At 41.2% G+C, this 25,802-nt stretch overlaps 1 protein-coding gene across 1 annotated transcript in view; it reads right to left on the reverse strand.

Annotated features, from left to right (window-relative positions):
* ADAMTS2 (ADAM metallopeptidase with thrombospondin type 1 motif 2) overlaps positions 1-25,802 on the reverse strand; it is a 1,546,369-nt gene that overhangs the window by 298,539 nt on the left and 1,222,028 nt on the right. Inside the window, exons 12-13 of the mRNA XM_069199292.1 lie at positions 15,750-15,925; positions 7,736-7,869 (exon numbers count right to left, since the gene is read on the reverse strand). Coding sequence (XP_069055393.1) covers positions 7,736-7,869; positions 15,750-15,925 — 310 coding nt within the window. The remainder of the gene's footprint in view (positions 1-7,735; positions 7,870-15,749; positions 15,926-25,802) is intronic.

The following is a 25,802-nucleotide window of genomic DNA, read 5'->3' on the forward strand; positions in this document are numbered from 1 at the left end:
TTCTTGAGGATAGTTGAGTCAATTTTACTTCACGTTTGTTTTGCACTTTTTTCTTTTCTCTCCACTGGTCTGTTCAACTCAATTCAGAAGTTGGCCTAGTCAGCCCTTGTAGGGTCCCATCAGACATTGCAGTGCCAGTCTGGCGTGGAGCAAGCCTGATGATGATACCTCAGGGCCCTGGCGTCTGAAAGGTCTCTTACTTCTGATTTACTTATATTCCAAAGTAAAGCTTTCTTCGGCACTATTTGTTGCCTCTTCGTGGAACAGTGGAACTTGTTTTGATGATTATGTTATAGCAGGGAGGTCGTACACTGGACCAATTAACCTCCTCGTCCCCCTTTTTTTGTGACTTCCTCATGTTTTTCAGGCCTATACAATTTCAATAGAGGGAGCAAAAAGGTTGATCTCAAAGTGTATTAAAGAGAGCAGAAAATAACAAAATGAACAGTGGATTGCTTCACTATGCTATCACAAGGGGTTATGTTCTCAACCCAGCCTCCTGGAATGGGAAAGGCTACTAGAAAGTGCACTGGGCCCAGGCGCAATCTCGTCTGGTAAAACTTGTACTGGGATTTTAAAATAGACAACAGATATGGTTGAATCATTGAGGCTGCTGAAATTACTGTTGAATTAAATGACACAAATTGTCGGGTGCTGCATCTTTTCTGAATATACAAGCCTAATGCGAGTCTTCGCAGAGAGCGGTCTGGAAGGAGGATCAACAAAATAATTAAGAAGCTCCATACAGCACACATCTCACATAGCTTACCCACGGAATGTTCGAATGATTACACTGGGACAAACAATCAGAAATAGTATAGCTAGAAGATTCCAGTTCGGGTGTGCACCATATTTTAACTGATAACAGCCAAGAAGCAATACCAATACAATCTTCCAAATAGGTGGAGCCCAACTCTGAATGACAAAAAGAAGTTGAGGTCCCTTTAGGTATCATTACCAATCTTCTAAAGAAGGCATTTTCGCCTACCTGCAGTTTTGAAAAATCACAGTAACCCCAAACACCTGCCCCACAAGTAGCAATTGCCATGCATTTTGCTTTATACAATGTCTTCATTTCTCTAATAGGCTTGTGTCTAAGTTTGGCTGTAAAACGAAAAAGTGCTTCTAGTGGTCTACTCACTTGTTGTGCCCTTAGGGTTATAAGTGGGTCCCATTTCAGTTGGCTATTGAAAACAATCGCTAAGTAGCAGAAATCTGTTACTTTATATGTGGGGTTTCCTTGAATAAGGAAAGTTCTGGTTTTAACAGTTTTAGGGCCAGAGACCATAGTATATCATTTTATAAGATTCACCTTCAAGTCCAATAATGACATATACTCGACAAAAGCATTGAGAACACTCTTCAGACTATTTGCTGTCCTTGCTAAGAGGACAGAATCATTCACGTAAAGAAGAGATGAATACAATAATTACCAATTCTAGGGAAATCTAGATTCTTCTTCAACAAAAAGGCCTCCAGGCCATCAACATAAATGAGGAACAGAAAGGGTGCTAAAATACACCCCTGGCGGACTCCCTTAGTCTAGACAATGAGACCTTTGCAATCACCATCAGGCCCATAACAGGTTTTCACTGAAGTATTGGCATGCAGTCTTCGTAGAAGTAGCACTAATGGTTCCTCCATGCCTATCTCCTCCATCATAGACCAGAGCTTTTCTCGATTAACCATATCAAAAGCGCTAGACAAATCCATGAAAGTCAAATGCAATGAGACTTTCATGTATTTTGTATATTTACTGATCATTAGCACTAAATTAAAACACTTCACAATAGTTCCATGACCCTGTCTAAAACCGTACTGGGTCCTGGTGACTATATTATTTTCACTGGCCCGCACCTCCACATGGGCTAGAAGAACCCTGACCAGGATCATAGCTGCTGCATCAATCAATCAATCAGGGTGATTGGCATGCAACATACCGGATCATTTCTATCCCCCTTTTCATTAATCGGGACAACAATGGCCTCCTTTCAAGAGGCAGTAAGGGGGCCATTGATAGAGGCCCTGAAGATATTAGTAAGAATTGGTTCCAAAAGGGCAGAGTTATTCTTGTACAAATCAAGAGGAACCCCACCGGGACCCGGTGCTTTCCCAGACAAACCCTAGTTGATAGCAAGCTCAACTTCCTTAAAAGAGATGGATTCACTTAGGGCCCTAGCTTGGTCCCTCTCTAATGGTGTATTAATAGCCGTACCGTCTATGGCATTTACCTTCCCCTGAGGGTTAAAGATATGAGTGAAATATTCAGCCCAAACTGTCCTTGGGATGAAACAAACAGTGTTAGAGTCCGGTGATTCAGAGAAGAACGGATAATAATCACATCTCAAAAGAGCCTTAAGTCTGCCAATAGATAAGACCAGGCTTGCAATCTGAGTTCTTCCCTTCTTGTCTCAAAACAAATATTATAGGTTTTCCTTGCAGCAATGACCTTAGTTTGATCTCTTGGGGACTTTAGTAGGGCCTCTTTTAAATGCTTATGATCACAAGCTATCAAACCATCAATGGGGCCAAACCGTTATCATGGGAGATTCAACCGTAAGCTCAGCTGAGATGTCTCTGCATAATGATTAAAAGTCCCTAATCAAGCCCTTAGGGTAGCCTCAGATAACAAACAGTTATGTACTAACAGCTGATTTTCCTTAACAATTTTGGCATCAAAAACCTTTGGATTTATCCTTTCCCATTTTAATCGTATGCCCTGGTTATCATTATACTTAATTGGCATTAAGGGGATGTCTTGTCTCACACTTCAGGGCTATTCTTTAGGTTGGTTAACAGTGGATTATGGTCACTAGCACAATTTAGAACCACTCTAAAATCCCTAAGCAAACAGCTCTGGCTCCTAGATATTAACATAATATTAATAGAGCTTGATTTGTTTCCTTCAACAAAAGTGGGTAAGGCCATATGATTCTTTCCAACACAATCAGCCCAAAAAATTAAATCAAAAGAAACTACAAAATTATTTAGGGCATTTCCGTACAGAGAATGCTTAAAAATTGGGTAATGCTTGCCTGTCCTTATTTTCTAGGCCACATACCCTTGTATTATTAAAGGGGCAAAGTATACAATTAAAATTACCAACGTAAATTGTACACAGGGATTCATTTGCCAAATATGCACTCCCAATAGACTCACTTGGAGAGTCTGCAACACTGGTATTACTATGGTCAAACAGATCATTGTAAAAATATACCACCAGTAAGTTTAAGAGAGCCACCCCAGTAATCCTTAGCAATTGAAACCAGGTGGTATAACACACTATGATCAAATACATAATTGTAAAAATTTACCACCAGTAAATCTAAGAGAGCCACCCCCCTAATCCTTAGCAATTGAAACTAGGGAGTACAACACATAGGTTAAACATCCTAGTTCTTTCATTTGTGAAAAATCTAAATCACCATACCACCCTTTCACTCTTTGGCCTCCCAGACAATGCCGGTGTAGTAGTATTGCAAAAAGAGAGGCACCCATTAATGTGGAAATATACAAGGGACCACATCTCTTGGATACAGACCAAATCATACTCTATAACAAAGCCAATCCAATCCTTAGCCAACTTTGAAGGAATCCCGCTATGTTCCAAGACAACACCTTAAAACTGGGGTTTGGTTTACAACAAGATAGAATAACTTCATCCATAAGGCAAGTTGCTATTGGTCCTCCAGGACCCAGGGGCTTAGTGGGAGCTGAAGTCCAGATTGCAGGCAAATTGAAATCACAACTCCAATGGTACTCATTTGGTTGATGTTGGTGATACTGGCAGTGGTGGTATTAAGGATGGCATTGAAATTGGTTGTGGTGGTATTGATGGTGGGTGTATGTAGAATTTGCATAGCCCAAACCTTGCTGACTTGCAGCAGAGCTCTAGACAGGTTCTTCGAGCAAAAATACTCTTAAAAAACAATTAGATGGATAACTGGATTCTGAAAACAGAAGTGAAATGTTAGTAGTGTTCTTTAAAGATGTGTCTCTTCAGCTCTTTCCTAAAATGGATCAGAGTGTGTGATATTAGTGTTGTTGACGATGGAATTGATTGTATAAATGGTCAATATATTGCTGGTGGCATGGTTTTGGAGGAGACATTGGTATTGTGATGGGTGTGTTAGTGGTATTGTGATTGCAGTGCCAGTATTGTGATAATGGTGGTATAATTGGAATTGTTAGTGGTGGTAGTACTGGCAGTGCTGGGATTGGTAGTGGTGATATTACAGGTATTATAGGTAGTGATATTATAGGTACTGGTGATATTGTGTTTTTGGTGGTAGGAGTTTTGGTGGTGGTATTGGTGGCGGTACTACTATTGGGTAGGGACACAAAGGCTCACTTAAGGCTTTGCATCTCTTGGGTTGCAACCCGTTTCCACACTTATCAATGGTTATAAAGGCATACACTCTGTATACACTATGTTTAAGTGCTATGATGGATGGATGGATGAATATATGGATGGATGGATGGATAGATAAATGGACGGACAAGCAAGGGCTCCAAGTCAGACGAATCATAAATACTGGCTCTGCTCCTTATGTCCCAGAAGTGTACCCATAACTAGGAAGTGAGTGTATATGTGTATCATTCAGTTAGTGGTCTAATATTCACAGTCCTTAGTTTTCATTATCCAATTCTTCCCAGTCTCCAAACTTGGCTAACCCTATGTCTGATCACTTGAGCTCAGCCAGAATCCTGACAAGTAGCATTCTGGAAACATGCATAAAAAAATCTCCATTTGATTTCTGGAATAACTAAGGGCAAAAGTGGATGAGAAATATTGGACCAAATTTTCTAAGGTCATAGAGACCAATCTAGTCTTCTGTACACTTTTCTAAACTGTGCATAATGCTTCTAGTAAATTTTGATGTAATTTTAAAGATGAAATGGGACTTTTTCACTGTGTCACTTTCATGGTCTGTTATGCCTATCTGGGGCCCATATTTATACTTTTTGACGCGAACCTGCGTTAGCGCAGGTTTGCCTCAAAAAGTATAGCGCTGGCTAGCGCCATTCCTGGATGCCAAGTGGGCGTCATATTTAAGCTATGACGCTAGCCGGCGCTAAGGCCCAGTTAGCGTCAAACATTTTGATGCTAACCGGGTAGGGGAGGGGTAGGCAAAACTGGAGGTTGTGCGGCAAAGAATGGCGCTAGTCAGGTTAGAGTAAAAAAATGACTCTAACCTGAATAGCGTCATTTTTTTGATGCACAACCCCCAAAGGCATAACAAGCCCAATGGCCATGCCCAGGAGACTTGTGTCCCCTGGGCATGGGCATTGGGCACAGTGCCATGTAGGGGGCCCAAGTTAGGCCTCCTTATGGCACTTTACAATTGTTTTTTAAAAACTTACCCTGACTTACCTGGGATGGGTCCCCCCATCCTTAGGTGTCCTTGAGGTGTGGGTGCAGGTGGATAGGGGTGTCCCTGGGGGCAGGGAAGGGCACCTGTGGGCTGTTTCCATGGTTTCCATCCCCTAACGCCTGCCCTGACCCAGGCGTTAAATAATGGCGCTAAGCAGGTTTAGCACCATTATTTAAGGCCCTCCTCCTCCTGTGCATGATTTTTACACGGGAGGATAAATAAGGCGCTAGAGCCTTTGAGTCATTTTTTGCCCGGGAACGCCTACCTTGCATCTCATTGATGCAAGGTAGGTTTTCACAGTAAAAATATGACGCTAACTCCATAGACGGGTCTAGCGGCAAAGTATAAATATGGAGTTAGGTTTGCGTCGAATGATGCTCATTTGACACAAACAGAGTATAAATATGGGCCTGGGTATCTCAGCTTCTTGTGCTCTCTGTTTGAAAGAACAGGTAGGGGTTTCCATGCCTAGCAGTATCACATTCAGATTGATGTAGCTGTTTCTGAGCACAACAGCACTGAGCAAAGTAGGGGTGGTTTATTCAATTAAGTACATGGTCACGCCATCACCTTTCCCACAAATGACGTAAAACCTTGGTGCATGGCTCTTTCAAATGAAAGATCGGGTATGTTTCCAATCAGGAAGGATAAAAATAAAACCTCCTGTACAAAATTAAACACACTAAAATCTTGTTAGCTATTTGATGCAAACCTATTAAAAACAGTTCAATACAAGTCTGTTATTTTAAATAAAAATAAAAGTTGCAGTAGCTCAGAATGTGCAGGAACAAGCAGAAAGATTCTAGCTTTTCTTTAACTATCTAATGAGTGCACAAATGAAATATATTATCTCTGCTTGTCATTCTGTTTTAGTTGCTTTAAAAAGATTCTTCAAGTATGCTCATGACCTGAGCTGCCTTTCACCTCAGATGCTGGCTCTGGCAGCAGGCAGTGTGACCTGGACTGGACTGGGTGCATCACAAGTCACCAATTATAACAAAGTAGAGACAGGCATTTATACAGGAATTGCAGAATCCCATGTATTATAAGAGACTATCTAGCTTATCGGTTTCCTTAAAATGTGTATTCTACATTTTTCTTCTATAAACATCTTTCAGGTAACTGTGTTAAATAAAGCAAGTCATGGTGTTTTTGTATCATGTTGTTTTGTATGAATAAAAATATAAATAAGGATAGAGATTATAAAAACTTTAGCTAATAATAGGCATTCTACTGAAAGCCTGCATTGGCATAGGCTCATGCCTCTGTTCAGTAAGGCCTTCACCACAACAGCTAATGAAGAATATTGACTATCACTAAGTAGCAACAGTAAGTACATACAGGTAAGTATAGATTTACTGTTCTTAACTCCACAGCTACTTACCTTAATAATTTCTTCAGGCTCCATACACTTGGACTTAATGGGGCCTACCTGTGTATGATGTTGCAATACATTTCAAAGCACCTGCTGACATCATCAAACAAACTTTCCAGAATGCCTTTTATTGGTGACTGTTAGAGATGCAGAAATGTGTGAAGAGACCGTTTATTTCTCTACTCTGGAAGGCTCCTTTAAGAACCGTATATCTATAATTTAATGTACATGCTTACTTTGACGATATAGTCATATAGTGGTGGTCAATTGCCAGCACTCGATAATTTTGCAGGTCGATATTTTTTAACTCAAATTTAGAACACACATCCAATATGTTAAAATTAGAGGAATACCAATATCAAACGTAAGTCTATTTTTTAAAGAATATCACAGTAAACTTTAAATTAAACAAGCATTTTCAATGCAACGGGTCTCGCATTTGCTCCTGTTAGAGCTATTAGCGTTGTAAGCACCTGACCAGACTTTTCTTGCCACACAATTTAAAAGAAAAAACAGCAGTGCGATCACACTAAGTAAAATGCAGCGCGATCGTGCTGAAATTGAAAACTGAAAAAATGAGTGTGATCACGCTATGTAAACCCCAGCATGATTGCGCTACATTGAAAATAAACAGATAAACTAGTCCGGAAACCATACTGAAAACATCAAGCCTCTTTGTTTTCAGTAGTTTACCGGTGCTGTGTAGGTGGGCTAAACACCCGAAAAGGCATAACGTATGCATGCCTTTCACAAATGAAAGCAAGCGGATTTTAAAAGGCAAGCCCAAGAGCCAATTAAAGTGACTGATGTGACATGGGCATGTTTGGAAGCCCAAAAGGAGATAACTACAGGTGACGGAGCGCTTTGCGCTCGCCCCTAAAAAGGTAAGGTTCAGCACTCGTCAATGTCTTTGTTACTCTTTAAGTAACGAATTAAGCGATTAGTATAATATGTGAAACATCAGTGGGTTATTGCGTTTACTCACCAGGCAATCACCTCGCACACAAACGCTGTAGGGGTCCTTATAAGAGCAGAGCGTTCCATCATGTACCAGCCTTTTCATGTACACAACATCGCCTGTTTCTTTTGACTGACAGTAGAGGTGGCACCGTTCTTTTTCTAGAGGGGGATATTACAAACAACATAAAGATCAATAGCAAGTTAAAGGAAAAAAACACTTTATGGATACCTGCCTTTGTGCAATATTATCCTCTGATTCTGAGCCTGGTCACATTTTGGAATTTGAGGATGCAATAAAGGCTGCACAAGAATGTGTAGGCATGCAGTTTCTTGTATTCATGTTAGTGAATCACTGGATAAGAAAACAGTCTAAGATTACAACTAAATGAACATCTAGTTTTAGTAACCTCTTTGCAAATCGTGCCTTTTAGGTAGCCCTGCAACCTTAGCTAGCTTTACCTTCTGGGCAGGTTTTCCATACTACTGTCCCGCCAGATCGCATAATCAATGTTTCTCTGTGTGAAGCAATCATGTAATTGCCTGCTTGCAGAAAGCTAAGTCGATGTGCCCCTCCAGGGAATTTTCAATAGTACACATGCATGACTGTTTTGGAAGCTTTTAGAAATCAGTCATTCCTCATGGCAGAGCCACAAGCTCACAGATGAAGTACATACTTGGCAGTCCTTTGGGTCATAATGATCATATGTGGCTAAGGCAAAGAAATGCTTTGTTTTGGATAGACCCTGATACCAGAAACATCCAGGAAGGCAGACTGGACCTCCAGGGACCTAAACGCCTGATGATCTAGTACAAGCTCAGGTCCAGGCCACAAGTATGAAGGGACCTTTAGAGAAATCTTGATAACAGCTACTTTTTATGAGGTACAAGGGGCAGGAGAGGTCAGAGGCCCAGCGGATACTTGGGGCCCTGGGCCCCATTCCCCAGCCTGCCATGTTTTAAAGTGCCACAGACGGTGACCCGCAGGCCTGGGGAAGCCTACCCTGCTTTTCTGGGATAAACTCGGACCAGGACCCAGGTCAGAGCTCCAGCAGGCCCTGGGGCAGAATCCTCAGCCCTGTGCCTCATTCCCTGGCTCATGGTGTGTTAAAGAGCCCCATATAGGGAACTGCAGGCACATGGATGGCTCCCCTGCTTGCCCTGAATAAGAAGCTCTGGCCGGGCCCTGGCTCAGATCTCCGGCTGGCCCTGGGTTGGAAGCCCCCCCCCCTGGTCCTGGGCTCCAGAAGTCTGCCCTTTGAGTCTGGAAATCTAGTCAATCTGAACCCCAGGCATCTGGTCACATGCAACGAGTTCTTATGACATGTCCAGATGGTCAGGCTTCCCTGGAAGTCCAGATGAGGGCTTCAAGTCCAGACAGCACTTGCAAAGATCAGTGTGTTTTTACTGACAACCACCTCTGCCACTCGGTGATCACAAGAAAGGAGAGTAGCCAAGCTGCAGATTAGTATGGACAGGGTCCTTGGTTCCCCCTTGTTATCCATCCTTCTCACCCAGGTGATGTCAGGACTGGACAGGGCCCCCATGGACTGGAGTCTGAACAGCCTTACAGCCTTGTCCGATTGGTCTTTCCTCTAACCATTGCTTTCTGGAAAGTAGGCAGGGATGCTAATTGCCAAGCTGGTATCCCCTTGCAAGGTGGTCTGCTCAGGGGTGTTTTAGCCACCACTCTGCTGTGATCATGATGGCTGGAGAGCCAAGGAAGTCCCAGTGATGGATCATTGGACTCTCCAAACCCTGACAGGGCTCCAGGAGGTTGGATGTGTTCGCTCCAATGTCCCTCTTTGCATGGAATACATGAAAAGCAGGGAGTCTTCCTCTGTACTATTAGGGACAAGTTGTAAAGGAATCCTCTGTCCTCTGGTCTTTGTCCCCAGGGGCTGCGAGGGCCTGGTTGACCTGACCTGGGGTCACAAGAGCCTGAGTCTGTGTCTGTCTTCCAGCCCTGTCTATTGGGCTTTCCTTCTCAGTTCTGCTTCCCATGGAGCAGGGATGTAAAGCTGAAATCCTTGTGCAGGTCAGCCTGCTCAGGGGTGTGGCAGTTTAGCCTTCACTGACTCTGAATGAATGGTTCAGAAGCTTTGGGGTAGAAGCCCCTGGCCCTGGGCTCCTTTTTCTGGCCAACTGTGCTGCTAGGTATCTGGTACCTGTTTCCGAAGACCCAGGGAGATCTCCCTTGCTTCTCTGAGTACAGAACCTCTGATGGGGCTCCACTCATACCCCCTTGCCTGAGATCGGGGCTTCAAGAATCCGGGCCTCGTAATCCCTGACTGCTCCAAGGGTGAGCTGAATCCTCTTTCAGAAGTCACAGTCTGACCAGATGGCCGTCATTCATGTCAGTGCATCTGGTCGCATTTTATGTGTTTCCATGGCATGTCCAGCCGGCCAGGTTGCCCTGGAAGTCCTGATGAAGGCCCACTAGGCTTTTGATCCCAGCCAGGACTTCAATGCAAGCTTTCCCTCTCCCATACACTAGTGTGCAGCCCCCATGGTGTTCACTCTTTTTGCCTTCCTTCCTAAAACTATTTGTGCCATGTCTCTGTGCAACATGCACCTATCTGGTTCTCCTTTGTCTGTGCCCTATTTTTAATTAATTAAGAAACCTGAGGAATAAAAAACTGTGACACATGACCTTTAGGGTTTGTGAAATAGGACAAATACAGGGGACGCACAGAAAACAGAAGGTTGCCCAGGGTCATTACATAAAGAGGTTGTGCATGACTGCCACATTAAAGCTAAATTTGCTAGCTTCACTAATGCTTCTTTTTAGGCATTGGATGCTCACTTCTCGCTCCCCTACTGAGCGGCTTTCTGGGCGCTATGTGACGATATTGGACTGGCCCAACTCTATTGGTGTTTTATCTGATGATGTTGACATAGCTGCCAAGTGCCCACATGTCACAGGTGACACCTTCAGACAATCCTATATTTTTTTTTGCCAAGAACACACTGCATTCAGAGACGGGCAGTTTCATTTTTAACATTGCAATTAATGGGTGTGCACCCTGAAGACTGACCCCCGAATATTGATGGAACACCATTTTGAGGACAACATATTGAAACCAAAATATCGTCAGGCAAGTTAGTCTAGATTTTCTATGCTTACCTCCACAAATATGAACTTACGTAGTACATATAGATAAGTAGATGCGGAGTTAGGAATAGTAAATATATACTTCCCTATATGCCCTTATTTTTCAATATTTTGTCCTTCAATATTCTTGTACCACAATATTTTGGGGGTCGATATTCAGTAGTACAATTAAATATTGGCTCAAAGCTTCTAGCCCCAGCATCCTGTTTGTTAATAAGGTGTCACACATTACCTGTTGACATTTGGCAACTATGTGCGAAGACCATTTAATAGATGGATTACATTTTCTGAACTTTGACTTTCCCCCATTTGTAATTATTGAGTGGATTTGTGGAAGCTGGTTTGCACATTATATGGATATTGCACCTAAACTATTGCACTCAAAGCATCCATTAGGGTGAGGATGAGCAAATAAACCACAGTGTAACATGATGTAGGATTTTGTCATGGTATGGCTAAGTGATCCGATTTGGAAGAGATTGGTAGTGTTTTATTTTTTGGAAGACCATCTGAGACAAATTTATAATTCAAGGTAACAGTCTCTTAAGAGCTGTGTGAATAATGGACAGTTAATTGCTGAATTTAGCTGTGGGGTAACTCCCAGGCAGCCTAGGCCTTCTGGGAGGGCTGGAAACACGCACACTGTCAGGTACTTACAAGGGATGTCCTTGTTGAAATTCTGGGGCCCCAGAGGACAAACATATGACCAGAGGAAAATGAAAAATGTGAGAAAGGAAAGAACCTTAGCTCAGATTGCAAGTACGTTTGGGAGTCTCATTTCCATCATGTCAAGTCTTCCCCTCATCTCCCCTTTCTCATTCTTTTAGCTCAGTTTCTAATATTCTCTTTCCCTTTATTTTTAAATGTTCCCCGCTTCGTTGCTGACGTTTCGATTTACCTTTTCAATATTGCTTGTCCAATTTACTTCTTTAATGTTCCATTTTAAATAAATGACTGATATGTGATGTGCGTTTATATATTTGTAATGGTTAGCATTATTTATAACATATGCCTTTTTTCAGCTTTAAGAAATATTACACACACAGAAAAAAACGTATTAAAGTTCTCACACACATTCCAATTACTTTTCAAAATTATCCAATGAAATTCAAATATGACATATAACTGACCATCACCACACTCCCATCTGCACCTTCTAGCCGAGAGTAATACACATTCCACATAGATTAATCCTCCACTGCTCGCCAACAAAACACATTGCAAACACACCCCAATTCGTGCCAACAAAGCATAAAAGCCACTTAGCTGGAATTTTCATCTTTAGAGCACATCCGTAATATCACGTTAAGGTCCACATCAGACCTCTTGATAACAAGTTAGCATAAACGTACAACATATACACCTGGCTCCTTAAAATCAGCCCTGCATGCCTCAACTCAATACGTTTTTAGAACTAAGAGGTCAGAATACATCACTCCAATCGTAATGCCTCTAAGATGGCTCTGTATTGTAGCTAGACGTTTCTTAAGATTTTCTTGCATTGTGCACAAGTTAGTCATACAAGTACTTAGCTGGCAAACTGATCACTTAAAGTCAAGCACCTAAAGCAAGCCTCCTTAGGAAAGGCCCCTGCAGTCTGGAATTTCATCCTGCATGTGATACCAACAAAAAACCATCCTATCCTACATTGAAATAAGTAACGTAAAAGCTTCCTGACCCAACACCAATAGCTCCAGTGACTAATCTTCAAACATTTCCAATGCACATACTCTGTACAAACTGTTTTTTTTTTTTCATTCCTAAATTTTCATTTGAATGGGCAATCATGGTGAGATTCTGTACTCCCTTGAATTATAAAGACTGGTACAGACAAAGTTCTGCTCTCTTATTATTTTTTTTTGTTAAATCTTTTTTATTAGTTTGTATCCAGTTATCATAACTCCAGTTTATACCATACAGAATTGAATGGCATTGATACTGGTTAGATTCAGGCTCTATTTTTGCAGCATATACATTCAAACTCTTGCAGAGGAAGCAATGAAATTCAATCAGTATAATAAAGTAAGTGATGATAATCATTTGCATCGCTGTATTAAAAGGGCAAAGAACTAATGGTGCCCTGGAAAATAGAGTCATGCCAAAGGTGACTTCATACAATCTTTAAACCCCCGCTGTGCAATTCAGTGGCAGCGCACTCAGGTACAATCCAAACGTCTGGAGCCCAAGAGAGAAAGCATAGCAATAAGCGATCAGGTGATAGATGCAGCATATATTATGATCAAGCTGGCACTAGCTCGGTGTCGGGTGGCGCTGCATCATCAGCATCCATGTCTTGTTCCACCCTACGCAGGTGTGTCAACATTTCATCCCAACCAGTGGATAGGGGGTACCTACGTATACCCATAGCATCTTCGCGTCGCAGTGCAACCCCCTCTGCCTCCGCCCATGCCATGAAGGAGCACCTCCAAGCCAGTAACGATGGGTTCTGCTCTCTTATTCATATCGCAACCTATTTAATTCCTCTAATGTACCTTCAGTTTTGATACTTGTTTATGCAATGTCCAAGTGAACCTGGTCCATGCTATACTAAAGGCACTTAAATAAATGAATAAAATCGATACATGTACAGCCTTGTTGTGAGTCACACAGTTGGATAATGATGGCATAAAAAGGACATTCAATCAACCAAATAATCAATTGATTTGTAGAGAGCGACTAGTCACAAGTGAGGGGATCCAGGCACTGGCAGGGTCTGGAATCTCAGTCAATTAGCCAGGTCTTCAGAGTCCTTCGGTTTCCCTACAGAGTGGGAGAGGTCCAGAACGAGGATAATTCCAGGCTCTAGGAGATTCCTCTTGTCCTTCTCTGGTCTATGCGGGAGTGTGGGCCAGTGAGAGACAGGCAGAGTGGAGATGTCTGGCAGGTTTGTATGAGCTCAGGAGGTGGTTGATGTAGGCACATTGGTGAGGTGCTTGAATGGCATCTCTTCAGTACAGTGAGAGAGTGCAGTTCTTTGAAGTGGTGTGTGATGTTTGTGTGACAAGGGCGATCAAGGATGAGTCTTGCTGGGCATTCTGGATTGTCTGGAGTCTTTGGATGAGGTGGACCTCAACTCCCACGTAGAGATTGTTCCCGTACTCCAGTCGATTAGTGATGATGGCTTGAATGATGGTGCGTCTCCTTTTTTGGGGAGCAACTTGAAGATTTTACATAGCATAACAGGATGTAGAAGCAGGAGGATGATACTGTGCTGACTTGATATCTCATGGTAAGTTTCCTGTCCAAGATGATACCGAGGTTCATTGCATGCTTGGTCGGGGTTGGGGTGGGTCAGAGTTCTGTCAGCCAGCAGGAGGCATCCCAGGGAGATTCTTATTTACAGAGAAACAGGACTTACATCTTTCCGTATTCAGTTTAAGGGAGTTGTTCCTCATCCAGTTGGAGATGCTGGTCATGCATTTGTGGAAGATGGTTCTAGTGGAGATAGAGTTTTCAGAGAGGGAAAGGATGAGTTCTGTGTCGTCAGCGTAGGAGATGATGTTGAGTACATGGGATCTGACAAGTTCAGCCTGGGGTGTCATGTAGATGTTGAAGAGGGTGGGGCTGAGCAACAAACCTTGAGGATGAACAGTTTGGGTTCACAGATGTAAGGTGGGAAGTGCACTCATTGAGTTCTATTAGTGAGGAAGGGAGTGATTCATTCAAAGGCAGTTCCTTGGATGCCTATGTCGTTTAGTCTGATGATAAGTGTGTGGTGGGAGATGGCGTCGAAGGCTGCTGAGAGATCAAGGAGGAAGAGAGTGGCTGTCCTTCCTTGGTCAAGAAGGCCCTGGATGTCGTTGGTGGTTGCGATTAGGGCTGTTTCAGTGCTGTGGTTTCTGTCGAAGTTTTCCAGGAGGTGATTATGTTTCAGGTGAATGGTGAGTTGTTATTTTATCAATGACTTCCTCCTTGATCTCCAATGTCCTTCCAGTCTTCAGGGAAAGTGGCTGTGTACAGTGAGGTGTTGAGTAAGGTGGTAAGTCTGTTGCCAACCCTGGGTGCTCCAAACCTAAAGATGTGGTCAGGGCAAGGGTCAGATGGGGCCCCTGAGTGAATATATTTTATGAGGTTGATGGTGTTCTGTTTAGTGAGGTGATTCCAGGCTGTCATGGGTGTGGACTTGTGACAGTTGAAGTCCTTGGACTTGGACTTTCAGACCAGGAAAAGCACAGATGTGTTACCCACTGAAAATAATACTAGAGTTCCAACACACACATCCATGCACAAAAAACTCAGCATGAATCCTGACATGATTAAAACACCTTAGTCATTTCCCCTAACTAAGAGGACTCGTCAATAAGCAATGCATTGATGAGATAGACATTCACTAACCAATCGCGACAACTCCTGAGAACAGTAAAAGGCAATCCTACAATTATAAAAGGTTCAAGAATCTGAAAGCAGTACATGTCCAAACAATGTTAGAAGTTTATTGAACAAATGCTTAAGGCATAACATAACATACCGCACTTCACTGTCATATCAATCCAGTACACAACAGACTTTATAAAAAAACTTTACAACATAATAATTGTTGACTTTAAAATATATACCTTGCAACAAGGCACCTACCAATATGGCCAAATAACTGTTAATGTGTTTTGCATATGTGATTAGTGCTGAGAATGAGATATTATATGTTTACCATTAAAAAGGCAAGATAAGCAAAGCAGTTTGATACAAATGGTCACAGTTATTGTGTGGAAGCTCTAAAACATGCAAAAACCCATAAATACCATTGCACACATTAAACATTCATTAACACCACAAACACTATGACATGGTAACTCATTTTAAAAATCCCAAAGGAAGCACAGATTGGAGCCAAACAATTATCAGCAGATGTAGAGGAAGGAAAGTAGGACGTTTACTAGGAAACATTATGTTCAAAACATATTGTTGCAATCAAAGAAACATTACTAACCATCACTGTGCTCATATGGAAGCCACTGGTGCTTGTTGTTCTGATATTCAAAATGAGGGTCCCATTGTTTGCATTGCTCTTCCCTGAAATCATCAAGGCCTGTAAGGCAGTCCTTGTTACTACAAAGCTGGAACTCATAGCCCAGCCCCCCACAGGTGCGTCCTCCATTAGCTGGACTAGGGAAAAAATCAAAAACAAGGGTGAGAAACATCTAGCTTCATACACAGTGCAGTAAATACCAATTCATAAAAAGTGCCTTCTACACCAAGCAAACTCTTCAATTTGTCTTCCCTCACCTATGCTACCTTAATAAGTTGCAGGCCAATCTCACCCTTCCAGTAGCTGATTGTACTGCTGAATAGTTAAAGCAACAATATTGTGGCATACTAATATTGAATCAAGAATAGAATATTGAGGGACAAAGGGACAAAACATCAAAAGATAAGTGCATATAAGGAAGTATAAATTTACTATACATAACTTCACTTCTACGTACCTTGAAAATATATGTAATGCATATGTACATATATACAGTAGAGAGTTAGGTATGGAAAACAAACATATCTGTTGATATTTTATTTGCGATATTCTGTCACCGCTACTCTGTACCATCGATTGGGCAATGCATATTGTATTTATCTTGGGACCCAATCTACCTATCCAGAAGCTGCAAAGAATTCAAAACCACAGTGGCAAAACAGTCCCTACACCTGTGCTCATGTGAACCCTTCACACCAGTGTTCTCTTCACTCCATGAGGGCTATACACAACAAGGGCTTATTGTTCATCCAATTTTCCTAAATATGCAAGACATATAACACGTTGTTCCAAACTAACACTTCGGCTTATCATCCCCCTACAAGAAACAGTTCCTTGCTGAAGTAAAGACTAGCTTTTCCCAAGCAAAAGATGCAGAATCACATTGATATAGGAAAGTTTGGACACAAGATGCTTTAGGATAATTTCCAATAAATATCAGAACCCATAACCAACCATGGATGCTAGAAACAAACATATGAGCAATCTACTTCATACCACTTCAAGCATGAGTGCAACTGCAGCAACACAAGAAATCGTTTCCACTAGTTATCAATCAACACCAAACCACTTTCAACTTAGGCCACAGTCATAACCCACATTCTAAACAATCAAATCTAAACAATCGATCTCTTCCCGCCACTACTTGCTCAAGTGCAGTGAAAAATGTCAGGATAAGTCAAAGTTTAGGGTGTGGCCCATTACACACTGTTGGAGTGCACTTTAAGTGCTTACAAAGGGCTCCACCGGTGGAGTTTGTAGAGTTTTGCCCACTCCGTGCTGCTCTTGGAGCACAGAGTTCCATCAGAACTCTGCCAACCGCTGCATTAAGTTGGCAAATGTGAGCAAGAATTTGCGTTCCCCTAGCGTGATATGTGGGTGCTAGAATGCCTCCACTCGAGATTTTTCAATGCAGGCAGTCGCAGCAGGTCATGACTGTTTGCATTGAGAAAGATGTCGCTCAAATAGAAAAACTACTCAAGCAAAAGAAAGAAGCAATGCCCACTGGCATGCCGCTATGTGCCATTCACACTCATTTTACAGTGCAGAACAACCTCCTGGTACTAAAAATCAATGCGAGTAGCACGACATGCCCATATCCTGCTTGCTCATGGAACTCCGTAGAATCTTGCAAAGTTTTTTTGTAGCTCCACGGAATTCCGCAAAGTGAAACTCCAGGAGTTCCACCAAGGCCTGCTTTTTTGACATTTTTTTAAATGTATTTGATCATTTTCTTTTTTCCAAATTCATTTTCACATTTTAACAAACACAAAAACATATAACTTTTCCAAACCTTGGAATCATTGCACCTATTTCATGTCAACAACCTTCATAACATTGTGCTCACTTTTTGCTTATTTGTTTTGTCAAAGGGGTTAACAATATTTGAAATAAGTATCTTCAACATAAAATAATACCAACTCCTGGTTTGATATAAAATAACCAGCTGTTTCACTTGTCTCGATATAATGTTAGTCTTTGTCCTGCTGAGCCTCAGGAGCTTGTACTATAATTTTCTTTGGGTCTTAATGCCCCATATTAATTACCATACATGGAGATTGTACTCCCCATTCAACATATTGACACATTTTAACCTCCTGAGGACACAACACTTTTTAAAATATGGTCTTTGTTATGATTTCAATCTGGCATTTTTGATGATCCATGCCATGGAGGATTGTGGACTTGATTTTGGGTTTGGTGGATGTGCTACTTTGTCAAAAATATGGCAGATATCGTGTTCACCAAATTCACAGTTCCAATGTTCTATTTAGAGTGGAAGAAGTGACAGCGGACTCTAGGCTGGTGGAAACCTTTGACCAATGACTAGTCAGATATTAGGCCCATGGCCAAAGCACCTGTGTTCATCCACTGTATTTAGGGGGGACTGCCAGGAAAGCCTTGTGTTCATGAATCAGAATAAAAGACATGATCTCTCATACTCTGTGTTGGGATTGAAAAAGTCCCTCACATGATGAGGGGCATGCACCCCTGTCCTGAGAGTTCGAACTGTAATGTTGTCTGGATCCATGATGTTGATTTTTGTTGTCATGGGCGAACACGGATTATGCGTATGCGCCATGACATAGGTCTATGTCACACATTCTGGTGTTTTTGCAGCGGGAGGGCCCCCAAGGCACTACCCTCAGAGTGGTGAAAGGCTACTGCCTTTGCCAGGAGATAAGCAGCATGAGCACAGTGGTGCAAACATACTGTGTAGTGATCTTAGGAGTGAAGAGGTCTTTTTACCTGTGTCACTGGAGTGAGTGCTATAAACTCATTTATTTAAAGTTATGGGCTGTGTGCTTAACTCACTCTTGGCCTACATCGGTTTGGTGTGCAGTGCTCTGCAGTTTGCATGTGTTATGTATGTGTACTGGGTGTATGTGTGCCTGTGAAGGGTACAGTGCTTGGGAGAGGTAGTGCTATGCAGTGCATGTGTGTTATATGCATGTGTGCCTGTGAATTGGTCAATGCTTGGAAGATTTTAGATTACATTTTGGGAGACCCAGAGCTAACTGTAGTGATATGAGGGGGTAGAGTAATCCTCTTGCAGCAGATGTGTGGCATGCTTCATTATTTTGAGTTGGGTAGGACACACTGGAGAAAGAGAAAAGGACAGTGCTTGGGTACATCTCAGGAAGAAGATGGGGCTGATAAAAGAATCATGGAGTGTAGGGCTGAGGTTCTGGGGTAACTATTTGTTACAAATATCAGTGTTGCTGACATCCAAGTGTGTCTCCCTGCTGGGTGAAGGTCCATCATCCATGGAACACAAGACCACCTGCCCCTCTTGTTTAATGGGCAGCCATTCAAGCCTTGAACTACTTGTTGCCCATCTTTTCAAGAAATTCATCTTTAGAGTGGCATTTCCCATTGGTGTTTAAGGCGTTACAAGCATCTCCTTTTGAACCATTAGATTCTTCAAGGTTGTTTTTGCTTCCTAGTTTACATTACCTCAGCTCATAGACTAGGTAAGCTGAGATCTCTGGTTTATCTTGACCCATGTCTAGGGGCCCTTCCAGACTGCATGGTTCCTCAACATGGTCCAGCCTTGTTACCAAGCAGTTCCATTTCTCTTTCCATTGCTCTCAGGAAAGCATGATTCCTTTTCTCTTTCCTGATCCTGCTACCCCTAAGGGGTTTGGCTGCACTCCTTAGAGATGGCCATCAATGTAGCTCTAGAAACATACCATTTTGGCAGCGTGATTCTCTGTATGTTAGGTTTGGACTTGGTAGATATGGTTTAAAACCCACAATAGGCTCTCTCAGGTGTCAAATTTAATGTATCATTTCCATGGCCAGTGATCTCTCTGGCCTCCCCTATCCTGTAGAGGTGGTGGGCATTCCCCTAAAGGCATGGCTTCCCACTCAGCAGAGGTCATGGGTCAGCTCTTGCAGGACATCTATTCTGCTGCTACCTTGTCAGCTAGTCTGTTCTGGATGTTATTCGGTCACTACCAGTTGAAAGTTGGTCCAGTTGGGAAGGAATCCTTTGGCTCAAGTGTGCTGTCTTCTAGTTTACCAGATGCAGCCCAGGAATATTTTTTGTTTTTTAATTAACTGTTACAAGTGTCTTGGCCTTACTTTCACCTAGTGGTCTCTGTTTTTTGGGGCATAACCTACATTTTGCCTCAGGACTGCCATGGAGAAGTGGATGAAGAGGTAATTCCTCAATTACCTACCAGAAATCTTAATACTTCAGTTCCACCTTCCTTGTCCTAATCCTAACACATGGGTGAAATTATGTTTTTTTCTTAAGGCAATAGAGTATATTGTCAGGGACTTGTGTTGGTGGAGCTCTGGGATTTGCCCGTGGGGGCAGCACCAGTGCAACAAACCTCTCTTTGAGGTGTCAAAACCCCCACAATGGTGGTTGTAGTCCCTTATTGGACCCATCCTGCAGTGGTCCTTTAGGTGTCCTTTGAAAGGCTGAAACAGAATGCATATGGGTAAGCAGATGCAATCCAACCACTACCCCAGTTATCTATACTTCTGAAGGACAATCCAACCACCACCTCCTGAGGCCATGCTTGGCACCAGGTCTGGTGCATGCAATCTTCCTGACTCACTCTCCGAGGTGCCCATGTGGTCTATAGTTAGCAATTCCCTGGGAGGAGCAGCCAACAGAACATGTTTCATAATAGCACATACACCAGGCAAAATCTGGATGTATCACTATAACATCATTGCACTGAAGAAGGACCTTCCTCTGCAATATTAGCAAGTGGGAATTTATGTTAACACATTTGGTATTAAAGTCTCAGAATAAGTAAATATTGATTGCTTTACTCTGTTTCCAAGCTGTGCTGCCTGCAACTCATGCACTATCATGGTGACATTGAAAGAAACGATGCACCAATTTCCTTATTTTCTTGAATTTTTTCCAGATTAGTGAATGCGACCAACCCTGCCAAGTCTCTTTCATCATCACCTGCATCCTATGACTTTGACATTCTAAACTCCCTTCTTAGCAACACATTGCTAAAATAACCCATGTTCTACACTCATAACTTTACACAATACATTTCTCCATTCCCAAACAAAAATATATAATAATAATAATAATTCTTTACCTAATTTACTAAATATTCTGTACAATAAAAATTTGCATAACACTCTAAGTTGACAATATTATACTATATTTTCTTACTGAATTTAACACAGCTTGGTATTTTACTACACAACAAATTTACTACATTATAACTCTTTACTACTTCACCTGTAATGATCCTTTAAATGCCCTGGTAACTTAGTTTTCCTTCCAAATCTCGTCCGAATATCTTTTCCTTCTTGTTTTTTTTACACCATTTGACACCACCCCTTTCCAATTTTGCAACTGAGTTTCATTACACTTCATTATGCTACTCATGTTCCACCTCTTCCCATCATCCAATTCCACACTATATCTATTCACCTTCATAATACATTTTGGCAATGACCATTTAGATACACCTTTCCTCACACCTACGAATAACTTGGTCTGAACAAAATCCCCACACTTATACATACCTCCTCTCTCATCACTTTTTGCTTCTTTACTATAATCACTTTGTCTCCTCTGTACTCTGCTCAATAACTCCTTCCCATTCATCTTCATCCCATTTTTACCATCCAACCTGGTACAGCTCTTGTACTTTGGATACTTCCTTTCAATAGCATAAAAAGTGATTCCAATGTGAAGTGTTGCGATAACTCCATAACAAATCCCTTATCTCATCATTCCATTTCCATTTATTTTGCACTGACAATTGTATATTCTCATTGAGAACCCCTTTGAATCGTTCCACTAAACCATTTCCACGAGGATGCCCTATTGCTCTCTTTACATGTTTGACACCACAACTTGGTAAGTAATTTTCAAACTCTTCTGAGATGAAATGCGGACCATTATCTGTCACTAGTTCTTCAGGATATCCTTCTCTCCTCTATACATGCCCACAAAAACCAATCATCGTGCGAGATCTAATATCACTCACAATGCTGTAATCAATCATCACCACCACATACTTCTTTCCACTTCCCTCAATTTCATATGGACCACACAAATCCATACCAATTTGTTCCCAACGTTTACATGGAAATGGTATAGGAAAAACAGGAGGTTCTTTTGCATCATGTATCTTGTCACTACACACACACTTCAAACCCCCTTGAGTACCTTTCCACATCACGATCTACACCAGGCCACCAAAAATTCTCTCTCATTTTTCTCTTCATTCCAGACATTCCGCCATGACCCTCATGAAAAATCTTAACACTTGTGGTACAACAAATTTGTCTCCTCTTTTTATAATTCCATTATGCTCTGACAATTCAGACCAAACATTTTTGTAATTCATAAGAACTCTCATGTCTTCATTCAAATTTGAACAACCTTCAGGTAAACTTTGTTTTATCATTTGCAACTCTTCATCCTTTCATCGTTAATTACCACAGCTTTCCACTTGACTGCAGGAATAGCTTCGATCCTTATGTCTGCAATATCAGCCACAACCCACTCATCATCCTCCTCCTTATCATTTGTTTCCAATGGCAATCTTGACAAACAATCTTCATTGACATTTGATAAACCAGGTACATATTTCATAGTGAAGATATACTCCTGAATTCTGTAAATCCATTTCGCAATTTTTGTCCGGCCCACTTTGTCATAAATACAACAATCAATGGTTTATGATCGATTTGCAATTCAAACTTTCTTCCTCATACATCATTTCGGAAATGCTGCACTCCCCACCAACACGAAAGTGCCTCCTTTTCTATGGTAGAATAACTTGCTTCTGCTACCTTTAGCATCCTAGAGGCAAAGGCCACCTTTCTTTCTTTTCCTTTGCTTACTTGCATCAACACTGCCCCTAAACCATGCACACTGGCATCGGTGAATACTAAAGTGTGTTCTTGAACATCAAATGGTTTCAATTCTACTGCATTCTTAATTTTTGTTTTTAATTCTTCAAACGCTTTTTGACACTCTTCTTTCCATTCATACTTTTGGTCCCTTCTCATGAATCCTCGCAACGGTTGTGCAATATTTGCAAAATTTTAAAAAACGTTTGCATAATATTCAGCTAGCCCTAAGAAAGATCGTAAATGATCTTTATTGCTTGAACATGGTGCTTTCTCATTAGCTTTATTTTAGGTTTAATTCCTTTATATGATAGTGTGTGGCCTACATATGCAACACTTTGTTGAACAAACTTTCATTTGCTGATCTCAACAGTAAACCCAGCCTTTTCTCATCCTTCACATACTTTTCTCCAAAGGTCGTCATGTTTTTTTTGTTCTCAGCCGATACCAGATTATATTCCTGAAAAAATCTTATGTTCTCCATGTCTCCCAGTTTATTCTGCATTACTCTTTGGAGTACTGCTGACGCGGATGCGAGTCCAAAAGGCATACGTATTAACCTAAATGCACCTTCAGGATTTATAAAGGAAGTTAAATGTCTTGGCTCGGGGTTTAACATAATCTGGTGGTATGCACTAGACAAATCAAGTATAGAATACACCTTTCCACCTTTGATACTTGCTGACAATTCATTGATATTGGGAATAGGATGTCGATCCACCCATATATTGTCATTTAGGTCTCTCACATAAATCCTAATTTTTCCATTAGGTTTCTGAGCTATAACCACTGGACCATTTGATGACTCGATATCCTCAATCACACCCATTTCTAGAAATTTATTTAGTTCCGCTCCCAATGCTTCCCTTATCACCATAGGTAGACTCCTCACTTTATGAACCTTTAAAACAGCTCCATCTTTCAGAATAATTTTGTGCATAAACTTTTTTAAACATCCTATACTGCTTCCGAATAGGTTATAGGTTTTAGAATTAATTTCCCCATTTCTCAATAGCTCTATCCATCACCACCAATACCTGTTCTTCAGTATTAGGGTTCAATATCATATTTAACATTCCTTGTTCTTTCTATCTTAATAAACAACGTCCATTATTTCTGTGTCATTCACCAAACAGGTAGTGTTCCTTGGTTTGAAAACTACTTCTGCCTGAAAACAGCCAATTATTTGTAATTCATTGCCACCATAACCAAACAACTCTACTTCAGTTGCAGATAACTCTACTTTGCCCAATTTTGCCATTTTTCCTGGTCTATTAATGAATATGGCGAACATGAATCTGCACCCATTTGTATCATAACACCATTCATTGCTACTGTACATTCAGGAGGTCTGTACTCAACTTGTTTTAACATATTAATAAAGTTTTCTGATACTGTCATGCATTTTGTTCTATCACATGACTGTTTTCTTTCGTCAATCAACATTAACACTTCAATGTCATCCTCTGATGAGCTGTTATTATCCTCCCCAATTTTGTTTTGTACTAAATGTACACTACCTTTGTAATTAGTTTTTTCTTTTTCTTTACATGCCCGTGAAAAATATCCAATTTTATTGCAACTGAAACATTTGCTTTTAATTGCAGGACATTTTCTTTAATGATGCTATGTGTGTGGTACTCTCGCACCTATAACATATTTCTTTTCTTCATTAATCACTTTCCCGTATTTGTTTACTGGTTTCTTATACTTGTCGTCCCTTTTTACCTCCTGAATTACTCTATCATGTTCATCTTTATTCTCTAGTTCTTTCACATAACGTGTGGTATCCTCAATCCATTTAGCCACCATTATAGCTGTATCAAATGATGGGTCCTTTAAACGTAATAATTTTTCTGGAATTTTTATATTCTAGTACGATTAATCAATTGGTTCCTTATTATTTCTCCATGTAGCTCTTTAAAGCTACACGTAACTGCCAGTGTTCGCAATGCACTAACATAATGGTCAATGGATTCATTAGATGCTTGTGCCCTTGAAAATAATTTGCGTCGTTCCACCACCACACTAACCTCTTTGCCATAATGTTCTTCTAGCACTTTGATCACCAATGTGTAAACATCCTCTTCTTCTCTTTCTTCATCTGACCCTTCCTCACTGTCAACGTTTGGGCACACACAAGGCAAAGTTTTCAATACTTTCCTACCTTCTGCCCTTAAACTATGTTTCAATAAAGCCAATTTTCTACTTGTTATAAAAATAGCTTCACCCAGAGCTTCTAAATATGTTTTGAAAGCTTCTCACCAATCTTTCCAGGACATAATTGGATAGCTAAAAATTGGTGTAGCTAAAAATACGGGAGGAGGAGCAATTGACTGCAATGCTATAAATTTGACTTCACTACTAATATATCATCAACATCAATAACATTTTTAAGTTAAACATACAAAAAATATATATAAACATTTTCATATTTTTTTTATGCACAGCACATAACAAACTAATATAAAAAAGGTAGTCACCGTCGTCTGATGGCTGTACACTTCCTACTTCCCGTCAAAATATATTTTTTAATACACCCGGTAAGCATCCTCCAATATGCAGCATTCCCACACAATGCAATAAGGCCTTTCCCAATGCTAAAATATGGCCTACAATAACAAACACACCACGTTTGTTTGTACATGCTGTTGCCCTTGCATTCAGTCTTTGACGTCCGGTTCACGCAAGACTTGTTGTTGCCATCCTCTGACAAAGAACATGCTTGCCGTCTTCAATGAATGCGCTGCTGTTTCTAAAAGAAAATGCCAGCTTGGCATGTGGACATGATATTGGCTGCAGCGTGAGAGCACTCATTGTCTTAAAAAAAAAAAAAAACGCTGGATAGGGTCCTTAACTGCAGTGCAGAATGCAGCTACATTTGTAGGCCCAGGATGCGCAAGATGAACACTCGCCAATAACATACAAACGCCGTGCCTCGACCATATTGTAACAGAACAGTTTAAATAAGCCTTTTTCTCATTGGAGGAAACAGACAACAGAAAACCTAAGGCTTGCTGCACATTCCTATAATGCCGAGTATTGTTTAGGTGCTCATACATTCAAGACATGCCTGTTGTCAAGCATGTGTGTCGGAACAAGAATACTTGTACCAGCAAGTTAAATCTATAAGGAAATGAGAATGGAGCACACAAAAAATAGTAT

Source organism: Pleurodeles waltl, chromosome 7 (assembly GCF_031143425.1).
Source record: "Pleurodeles waltl isolate 20211129_DDA chromosome 7, aPleWal1.hap1.20221129, whole genome shotgun sequence".
In the NCBI taxonomy this organism is placed as follows: Eukaryota; Metazoa; Chordata; class Amphibia; order Caudata; family Salamandridae; genus Pleurodeles; species Pleurodeles waltl.